The sequence below is a fragment of the Rutidosis leptorrhynchoides genome, chromosome 4, assembly GCF_046630445.1.
Source record: "Rutidosis leptorrhynchoides isolate AG116_Rl617_1_P2 chromosome 4, CSIRO_AGI_Rlap_v1, whole genome shotgun sequence".
NCBI lineage: Eukaryota > Viridiplantae > Streptophyta > Magnoliopsida > Asterales > Asteraceae > Rutidosis > Rutidosis leptorrhynchoides.
Genome location: NC_092336.1, coordinates 4276744 through 4288293, shown reverse-complemented (window position 1 = coordinate 4288293; position 11550 = coordinate 4276744). Strand labels below are relative to the sequence as shown.

The window sequence follows — 11550 nt, the reverse complement described above, 5'->3', positions numbered from 1 at the left end:
TGTATGCCATCCGGCAAGCGGAGGATAATCAAGTATGAAATCCTCGAGTAAATTTGAAGTAACGTTACTGCGTTCCGTAGCAATGTCCGCCTTCGACATTATTAATGGGCTAACCTCTTTAATAATTGAAACGGTACGCGAATGCAGAAAGCAAGACACGAAAGATCAGCAACAGAATTAAATATTAATTTGTGTGCGAAAGGAGTAAGTAAAAATGAAAAGGGTTAAAGCCCCTATTTATAGGAAATACTTTGAGTGGGCCTCAACCATGGGCTTTAATCTGAAACGTACACGTGTCTTTCCATTATCGCTTCGTGGCCGTTCGATTCGCGTCGATCCATTTTTTATAGCTGTAACAATGATGGCGTTTACCTAGGGAACAGTAATTTTGGCGGCTGATTGGACGTTTTCGGTGTCAGAAACACTCATGATGTTATTTAAACATTATAAAATTTGATTAATCATCATTTAATAATGCATAAATGCTATCATTTCGAATGACTTACCCGTGTCGATAATTAGGCTTACAGTCACATAGTTTGGTCACGTACAAATACCTTTTGTACCAAACCAAACTGGAGGGACTTAATGACGTACATCACGTCACGTGTCTGGTCGCGTGCAACGCATGACGTCCACCACACGAGCTTACCGGGAACCTAAAGCTGTGTCACGTGGAACACACGCGATATCCAGTCAAACGGACAACTCATGTACTCAAGTCGCCGTCACGCGATTGGTAGGGTGACGTATTTACAAGGTTGATCCGGTATTGCTGAGCTGGACCACATCCCTACATTTCAGGAACGTGGAATAAGTTGTAGGCATGATTAGGAGGTTCTAGTGGCAGTTACAGATCATGGGTGCTATTATAATGGCTATCATGCATAACCGTCATTTATCAATCTATAAATAGCATCCTTTGGCCTTATTTGATGGCCAATCAATCAACCGATCATTTCATACACTAACCTTCTTCTGTAGCTTACCTTGGAAGCTCGGAAAAAGACAAACAACACCACCACATCCATCTCCCATTTATCCGAATGAACCCCTTCCAAAGGTTAAATTCTCTTTTTAATTCACTTGCACTCAGATCGAACAATTTTGGTTTGATCACAGACTTTGCTTATCGTGTCGGAAACATTGAATTATTTAAAGATAAATTTTAAATTTGGTCGAAAATTTCCGGATCGCCACACTATCAATCAAATACAAGCGAGTTTAAATCAACGGTAAATAAGCAGATTTATTTTATTTTAAATTAAATTATGTTATTTCCTTAAAAAAAAATTGTTTTTCTATAATTCTAATAATCTCTTTGCAGTTGCGACATATACCCCATTGAAAATACCGTTCCTCGTATTTCTTTTAAGTCGAACATACCTGACACGCAGTGGCCATGTGATCTAGATCAAGTTTCAACCCACCATGGCACCATCTCACCTATTCACCTTCCTGGTAGGTGCGTCTTTCTTTAATCATTCATCACAAACTCTGTTTTGACTCACCCAAATCCACCTCTATGTTTTCTCAGTCAAAAAACGAAAAAAGAAAATCCAATTTAAACGTGGGTTTTAAATTTTGTGTATAATATAAAAATCACTATCACCATCATCAAACCCACTTTATTCATGCTACCATATTATTGTTGTTCTTTCTATACTTATAGTACTTATTTATATTTATTTATTCAATTTATACATTCCAACTCCATTTCCACTGTACACCCTCTCCTCCCCCGAATAAAAAATGGCTCTTGCTAAAGAATTCATGGGTCGTTCTGTCATTGAAAAACCTTCATTTCTTCCTTCACACATTCTTCTTAATTCCATCAACCATAACCACCACAATCAGTTTTCTGTAAACCCAAACATCAGGTCAAACTCCGGTCGAATCAAGAAAACTGTTAGGGTTCCTCTTTTGGTGAAGGCGGCGATCAGTGAAGATTTAGCTAATAAACTTGTGAAACCAGAAAAAGCTGTTACCTTTAATGTTAGAGCTGTGTTGACTGTACGGAACAAATATCAAGAAGACTTCAAAGAAACACTTGTTAAAAAAATTGATGCTCTGACTGATCAGATTGGAAGAAATGTTGCTCTTGAGCTTTATAGCAATGATATTGATCCAAGTATGTTACCTGTTTGATTAAACCTATTGAATCGGCTTTTTTCATTAGTATAAATTAGTCCTCTCATATGAACTTAATGTATGCATGTAGGTAGGTATATGGTTTTCAGTTGTTTTATTGATTTATTTTTTTAAATAATGATTTTTGTTTTGTTATGATGGTGAAGAAACCAGGGCACCAAAGAAAAGCAAAGAAGCTGTGTTGAAGGACTGGTCAAAAAAGTCAAATCTAAAATCTGAAAAGGTGAATTATACATCTGATATATTGGTGGACTCAGATTTTGGGATTCCAGGAGCAATTACTATAAGTAACAAGCATCAACAAGAGTTTTATTTGGAGAGTATCACTATTGAAGGTTTTGCTTGTGGTCCTGTTTATTTTCCTTGCAATTCTTGGGTTCAATCCACTAATGATCATCCTCATCCCAGGATTTTCTTCTCTAATCAGGTAATTAATTATAAGTATGTCTTTTTTAATTCTTAATCACATCATTTACAGTGCAATTCTTGGTATTCAAGGATAACTCTTCAAAGGTTTGATCTTGGAAGGTCAAATCTTGATTTTAATATTCATCAACCAAACCAAAAGATGGTATGCAGTCAAATCATATTGGTCTCACTGCCAGCTCAGACCTGGTTTCAAAGTTTGTCTTTAATTACTACTTTAATTTAATATATACGTAGTAGTTAATGAACATGCCATGTGATCACTTAGATAATGTTTGATAAAGGTTAACTATTTAATCATCTTTACTAGTAACACGAGATGTGATCTAATTGATGGTTGAGCTGAATCTCCATATAATCATTATTAGCAACTTCATTAAGATCTAAATATGTGTAAATCTTACATTAGTACTTATATTATTGATTGATTATTAGTATTAATTAATTAATTAATATTACTTTTGACAACAGCCATATCTTCCTGATGAGACTCCAGCGGGGCTTAAATTACTAAGAGAGAAAGAATTACAACTTTTAAGAGGTGACGGAAAAGGAGTGAGGAAGTTATCAGACAGAGTTTATGATTATGACGTTTACAACGATCTTGGAAACCCTGACAGAGGAACCGACTTCATTAGACCCTCTTTAGGAGGTCCAAAAATCCCGTATCCAAGGCGGTGCCGCACTGGCCGCTTACCTACTGACACCGGTGTGTGATTTTTAACCAATCCTTAATACATACATAGTGCCATATATAGAAGACTGACTATCGGCTAAATTTTGTGGCATGATTTAAACAGATATATTAGCCGAGAGTCGAGTGGAGAAGCCTTTCCCTTTGTATGTTCCAAGAGATGAGCAATTCGACGAGTCAAAACAAAATACGTTCTCAACAAGTCGGCTTAAGGCAGTGCTACATAATCTTTTGCCCTCAATGGTGGCCAACATATCCAAAAAACACGACTTTAAAGGATTCTCGCAGATTGAAAGTCTGTACAGTGAAGGAGTGCAGCTGAAACTAGGTCTTCAAGATGATGTTATAAAGAAACTTCGGTTGCCAAATCTTGTGACCAGGCTCCACGAGTCTAGTCAGGGTGGTGGTCTTCTCAAATACAATACCCCCAAGATTCTTTCAAGTAACTACCACAATCGATCCATAACTCAATTTCATATGGTGAAATGGTCAGATGGGTTGGTTAATGGGTCAAAGAACATAATATTCTTAGTATTGGACGGATTGGGTTGACCCGAGAAAACCTTTTACTCAACTTGCTATTTGTTTTCTATCAAATATGATTATAACAAAATTATGTTGACCCAGAAGGTTTTATGGATAAGTATAATACTTTGACTGACTTTTAGACCCCTTTTTTTTTTTTTTTTTTTTTACCTATTTGACCCGTTAGACACAAAACTACCGAATCAACCCGCACGTTAGTAAATGTGTAAAAATGCTACCTCCACTTTAACTGTGAAGATGCAAAACACTTGTAGAACTTTATATTATTTTCTTGTATGTGCAGAGGACAGGTTCTCATGGTTACGTGATGATGAATTTGCTCGCCAATCGCTCGCGGGAGTCAACCCTATCAACATCGAGAAACTTAAAGTTTTTCCGCCAGTGAGTCAACTCGAACCTGAAATCTATGGCCCACAAGAGTCCGCCCTCAAGGAAGAACACATATCGGGTTATCTTAATGGCATGACTGTACAGCAGGTATTAGGCTTCGTATTATTTGTGATTTAAACTTTTGTTAATGAGTTACAACTCATTATTGAGTATTTATGAACTAATACATCGTCCATGTTTGACAGGCTATTGAGGAAGATAAGCTCTTCATAATTGACTACCATGACATATACCTACCTTTTCTGGACCGTATAAATGCACTTGATGGGCGTAAAACGTACGCAACGCGTACAGTCTTTTTCTTGAACCCATCAGGCACACTTAAGCCCATTGCAATCGAGCTTAGCTTACCACGTGCTCTACCTGGCTCACAGTGTAAACGTGTGGTCACACCTCCAATAGACGCCACTAGCAACTGGACGTGGCAACTGGCCAAAGCTCATGTCTGCTCTAATGATGCCGGTGTTCACCAGCTTTCAAACCACTGGTAAGCAGACCAAAACGTCTTTTCTATACGTTTATCCACTAAGTTTATAGGTGGCAAAATGAGCTAGTCGGGTGGATTGGGTAATGGGTCAAAACAATAAAGTACACTTTGGCTGACTTTTGACATGTTTTCGTGCTGCATAGCTTTTCATTTTACCCTGTTGCTGATAAAGCATAACCTGAATCCCAGCCATCCATTGTAAATGGGTCAATAACACCAACTCTAACTGAATTCTGAACCGGCCTTAAGAAGTTACTGAATTGTCTTTATGTATATAGGTTACGAACACATGCAACTATGGAACCATTTATACTGTCTGCACATAGGCAATTGAGTGCTATGCACCCGATATATAAGCTCTTGGACCCACATATGAGATACACGCTGGAGATCAATGCCGTGGCCCGCCAGAACCTGATCAATGCCGATGGGGTCATAGAGCAAGGTTTTACTCCTGGACGCTACTGCATGGAGATAAGTGCTGCTGCGTACAAGCAGTGGCGGTTCGATTTGGAAGGGCTTCCAGCTGATCTCATCAGAAGGTATCAAAAACTAGATTATCGATACTCTTTGTATTTTCTTACAAAAGTTATCCATTTTGACACATTGACCAACCCTAACGTTAAGTGTTAACTGTGTCTGGTCTTACTATGCATACAGGGGTATGGCGGTTCGAGACCCAAGTCAACGACATGGTCTAAAGCTTCTCATTGAAGACTACCCATATGCTTGTGATGGGCTCTTGATCTGGGAAGCCATACAAAACTGGGTTCATACGTATGTAAGCCGATATTACCCCGACCCATCACATGTCTGCAATGACCGAGAGCTCCAAGCCTGGTACGCCGAGTCAATCAATGTGGGCCATGCTGATCTCCGCCACGAGAATTGGTGGCCCACATTGTCCAATGCCGATGACCTCACTGGCATCTTGACCACCTTAATCTGGCTAGCGTCAGCCCAACATGCGGCCCTTAACTTCGGTCAATACCCATATGGTGGTTACGTACCGAACCGACCTCCGTTAATGCGGCGTTTGGTTCCGGATGAAAACGATCCTGAATACGCGAGCTTCCTTGAGGACCCACAAAAATACTTCTTATCAGCATTACCAAGTTTGTTGCAATCGACAAAGTACATGGCGGTGGTGGATACATTGTCTACTCACTCACCGGATGAAGAGTATATCGGTGAGAGACAACAACCCGACACTTGGTCTGGTGATGCAGAAATGGTCGAAGCATTTTACGGGTTTTCGACAGAGATTCAGAGGATAGAGAAGGAGATTGAGAGAAGGAATCGGGACAGGCGTTTAAAGAATCGATGTGGGGCTGGAGTTTTGCCATATGAACTTCTTGCACCTAGTTCACAGCCCGGTGTAACTTGCAGAGGTGTTCCAAACAGTGTATCGATTTGAACACTTTTACGCACTCTGTGTTATCGACCCCGTATGTAAGTTAATTACTGTATTATCTAATGAATTAGTTATATAGGTGTAAAGTAGAATGCTCTAAATGAATGTAAGGGGGTGCTCTTTGTATAAAACTTAGGGATAAAATAAGTTAACCTGGTTAGGTTTCTTCCAGGATCATTTCGGGTTTGACTTCAAAGGTCAAACAACAGCCTTCTGTCTGGTGTCGTGTAGTGTTAGTTGGGGTCAGGTTGTATGTATGTTTGTTGTGCATAACGCACAAGTGGGATTAGATATTTCACCAATAATAAAACGTGATATGATCGATGTTGTGTTCAACTTTTACTTTAATAATTGAAGACATTTAATGGCGTGATGGTCGTGAAGAAAATGAGTATGATTTTGACTGTTCAGTTGTTCAGTTGACACCGCATGTTATTGTGCTGATCTTAATAATTTGTTTTGGTGGTCCTCCTCATTTTGATAATGCAACTTTAGATTAGATGCTGAGTTAGAAATGTTGTGAAGTTTGTGATATTTTTTTATTATTATGGTGTTATAAAGTGTGTATTATAGAGGTAGCAATCTGATGACTAGGGTCTAAAAATATGGTATCGCAGTATCAACAGTAACTCGCTAAAGAACCAAGGATGCTGAGTATGAATGTTTGGAATAAAGGCTAATTACTTTTATTGCAGTTTGGACATAGTTTCTTCATTACTAAAAGCTATAGATAAGCATTAGTATTAGTTTCCAAAACTTAACTAAATCTTGCAACACGGTTGTTTTCGGTTGTGACTTTGGTTCGGTTCTTGTTGTTGATGTGGACAATGTTGTTGCAGCGACTGATGAAGTGAGGGGTATCGATTTTGTTGGGACGGATGCGGTTGGGCCATCAAAGGTGGTTTAATTTGTGGCTCGCGTAAAAAGAATGATGTACAGGGGGATTCGCTAGGTGTTTCGTCTAAATGACGATGAAGAGGACAGGGGGATTCGCTAGGTGTTTCGAGTTCGGAGTTAGATCGGTTTTGCTCTTTAATGAAAGATATGAATGACAAGGACACTATTGAGTAATTGTGTTAGGCTTGTTTGCTTCTTCTTTTTTCTGGGTTGCGTAGTTGGAAGCTTTTTGTTATTACGCTAGTAAGACATTACAAGGAGCACAAACAAATTACACAACTACTGAAAAAGAACTCCTTGCTATTGTCTTTACTTTTGACAAATTTCGTTCATATCTCGTTCTAGCAAAAACGGTGGTCTCTACCGACCATTCTGCTCTTAGATACCTATTTTCAAAACAAGATGCCAAACCACGATTAATCCGTTGTATCTTACTCTTACAAGAGTTCGATATTGAGATCCGAGATAAAAAGGGAGCAGAAAACATCGCAGCCGATCATCTTTCTCGTCTTGAAAATCCCGAATTAGAAGTTCTAAATGAATCGACCATACAAGATAACTTTCCTGATGAATATCTTTTGAAGATCGATTATAATGAAATTCCATGGTTTGCAGACTATGCAAACTACTTAGTATGTGGATTACTTGAAAAATGGTTGTCGTACTAAAAATGAAAGAAATTCTTTAATGATATAAAACACTATTTTTGGGAAGATCACATTTGTTTAAAACACTATTTTTAGGTTATCATTTTAGTGTTTGTGTGTTGGCCGGTATTTGTGCTTTGTTTGTTTTGACGCATGTTTTTGATTAGTTTTGGCTAAATGGGCTTTCATCGGTTTGTTGAATTGCCTTTTATTAAACTTTAGTTGTTTTAAAAAAAAAAATGATATTAGTAGTAATATTTACAGTAGTATTTTTATTTACATGCCTACGGCTTCACGTCACTCTTTCTTATCACCATATCAATATCAACGAATTAAAAATCTGGTCCACCCCTTAAACGTGTGGAATTCCAATGTTCTCTTTTTAATCATTAAACATACATATACATATATATATATATATATATATATATATATATATATATATATATATATATATATATATATATATATATATATTAATCATTGGCGATTCTAGGATCAAAGTTCATTGGAGTCCTATACAATTTGAGTAGTGTTTTTAAATTTTTTTTCCCTAAAGAATGGCTATTTACTTCCATAAAAACCACTAATTGTAAAAGTATATGGGGTCCTATCTACAAATTTAGTGGTGTCCTATATAATTTTAATAGTATTTTACCATAAAATTTTAATTTTAATGGGGTCAAAGGACCCCATATGAATGTACATAGCCTCGCTACTGGTACTAATATACAAATATTTATACTATTAGTTCACAGTATTTGATCTACGAACACCAGACTCTCAATTGAATCATAAATATGAATTATAAGAACAATAATTGAGAGAACACGATATGAAGATATATAAAAGAAAATATTAATCGTGCAAAGATACATCACAAGGCTAAACCGTAGCCCCTATTTATACTATTTTTAACTTCAAAACTAGAGATCTAGTTTCCTAAATAACTTGACTAAAACTTAGGAAAAGATAAACTTCAACCTAACAAATATTCAAAACAAATATAGAGTTTATCTTCTGGAGATAACACATGATCAAATCAAATCTTCTTAATACTTAAACATATCTCCAGAATCTTCCTTAGCTTAACCATCAAGTAAACTCAAAACGTTGACTTCAGTGATAATCAGAATCTGCAACTTCAGATTCTAAAACTTCAGACTCTAAAAACCTGCAAAATGCTTTTGACTCATCAGATTATTTTTCCAACAATCTCCCCCTATCTGATGATGTCAAAACCACATGTTCACCTACTTATTCAACTCTGCAAACTCTCTTTCAATCAACCTGCACTTGCTCTTCATGAACTTAATTTTCTTCAACATGGGAAGCTTACTATACAAGTGATTCACCAATTTAACTCTGAAAGGATAAGTCTGCTCTGTCACACATCTAGTCAACAAACCAATCAACAACTCAATACCAGCTCCTTCAAACTGATCAACTCTCATCATCATCCTTTGATTTTCATTTGTTTTGAACATTAAGGCATCTAAATACTCAATATACCTTTCATCAACAAATTCTAAATGCCCTGGAACAGCATACCTTTCTACATGACCATTAACTCTCCTCTCCTTCATCTCTTGATCAAACATCCCACAAAATATCTCATAATCCTTGAAACTTATAAACCCTTCTTCAAATACTAAGTGTACCAAACTAGATACCCTCTTCAACACTTCTTGCACTATAGCTTGATCATCTGCACACTCCTGGATACACACAGCTAACCCTTTCCATTCACATAACCCTAAACGAACAATTTGGTTCAACTTAACTCTTAACCTCCTATCAGGTAAGTGTGTCATAGTTAGCAACAAAGTTACACCTTCAAACTCTGATTTATCAACCTCAACCTTGACCACATCACCTTTATACCTTCTGAACTTAAATCTTTTGTTCATCTGAGCTCTAAAAATACCTTGTATAGCAGCAGCAACAACCACCTCAGCATTACCAACCTGAGTATCAGTAACAATCACTTGAGTTTCAACACCTCTATAAGTATCCTCCCCCTGAATCTGATGCTCCCCCTCAACCTGAGCTCTTTTTGATGACTCCCCCTCAATGCCTTCACTATCTAATCGTTTTCTTTTCTCCCCCTTTTTGACATCATCCAAAGGGAGAGTAGACAAAAACTTCCAAATCTCAGTTTGTTGTTCTTGAAGGGACTTAACATCAGAAGCAAAACCTGTAAAACATTCCTTAATTTCATCAACACATGCCATCTTCTTTTCTAAAGCACTCAATCTATCACCAATATCTGTCACACCCTGATATTGCTCAATAACAATATATATATCTATCGCAATATCGTATAAAATACTCTCGAATCAAGGTTAATGAAAGCATTTCTACAAGTGATACGCCCAGATATGCAAATTTGTATCGGAGAGTGATTTATAAAGAGTTTTGATGATTTATGACCATGGTTGATCCCTATACAAGTTAAGGTCTAATTAGTGCTCTAAAATGGTAAAACAAAGCTTCAAATGTGTTAGGCTTCGTCCAAAATGAAAGGAAATCACAAAGAAAACGAGACAGTAACTTTCAGTACATCGGGATGCCGTCCTGAGCTTTGGGACGCCGTCCAGCCTTTTAAACTGGGACGCCGATCGGATCTATGGGACGCCGTCCAAGCCTTAACAATGGGACGCCGTCCAAAAGCCAGGACGCCGTCCAGAAGTAAGTTTCAGCGAACTTTTGACTTTCTGACCTACTTTCTCCACTTTATAACTCATGATTGAAGGCCAGTTTTAGAGAGTACGAACCAGAGAATACAGAGACGAATTTTGGGAGCAATATTGGAGAACTCCAAGCTCTTGGAAAAGGCTCAACATCAAGGCATCAAAGATCAAAACCTTCTTCATCCAAGAACTCATTGTTCTTGTAGGTTATTTCTTGTTCTAAAGCAATGATTTTCATTGATAATCTGATTGTTATGTTGTCTGTTACCATGATTGTTGACTAGTTTCTATAATGTTTGTCTAGATTAATAACCGAGGTATTGGATGTAATCCTATTGATTGTATGTACTATGTGTGAAAGATTGAAGCTTGAATTAAAGAACCATGCTTATTGATGTTTAATCATTTGTATCTAGTTAATTGATATGTTGTTGATAAAGAGAACTCTTGTTGATGTATCATATTGATTTACAATCAACTTGTCTTAGATTGATTGTTTACTAAACCGGACCAAGTGTGTAAATTAGATCAATACGATTAAACGATATAGGAATGAATTGTGTAGAGCGAACGCAAAGACAATTGTTATTTAAGTCTTTGATCTTGCTAATCAACTAGTCACAAACGAAAAGGTCTAGGTAATAGGGAACCCTCACTTAGTACTTCTAGTTTGAGTACCCGCTAAAGAGAACTCTTGGCGGGTCGATTTAGATGATTAGCATATTTCATAGTTATTTGATTACAAACACGAGAACTGTAGAGAAAATGGAACCCTTGATCTTGTAATTGTGTTTGCGTGTTTATTTAAGAGAACTCTTAGTGAACCTATTAGATAACTTACACACATAATCATTCAATCAGGCCTTAATAGCAAAACTTACATCCAATACCGAGGGTAAAATATCTAGACGAACATTTCATTTCTTTGATCCAAATCAAACTATCTTACTTGCTTTCTTTGCATTTGTTTTCATTATAAACTTAAAAGACCAAAAATATTGTTTTTACTTTTTAACCTTCTTTGATTTGGCTGAATCGTTAAATAGCCACAAAAACATAATATCTTGTACTTTTAAGTTTCATTTACTTAGTTAGTCATAATATAGTTTCTAATTCTAGTTTGGCTATTATAACTGTCCTTGAAACGATACACGGAACTAAACCATTATTTATACTACTACACGATTGGGTACACTGCCCGTTAG

The 11550-nt window shown here is 37.0% G+C and overlaps 1 protein-coding gene across 1 annotated transcript; it reads left to right on the top strand.

Annotated features, from left to right (window-relative positions):
• The first annotated feature begins 1656 nt into the window (after positions 1–1656).
• On the top strand, positions 1657–6444 carry LOC139839845 (lipoxygenase 1, chloroplastic-like). The gene is made up of 8 exons (XM_071830017.1): positions 1657–2131; positions 2298–2578; positions 3049–3286; positions 3378–3713; positions 4101–4294; positions 4393–4694; positions 4973–5236; positions 5355–6444. The coding sequence occupies exons 1-8, from the start codon at positions 1753–1755 to the stop codon at positions 6109–6111; spliced, it is 2751 nt and encodes a 916-aa protein (XP_071686118.1). The 5' UTR covers positions 1657–1752; the 3' UTR covers positions 6112–6444.
• The last annotated feature ends 5106 nt before the right edge of the window (positions 6445–11550 follow it).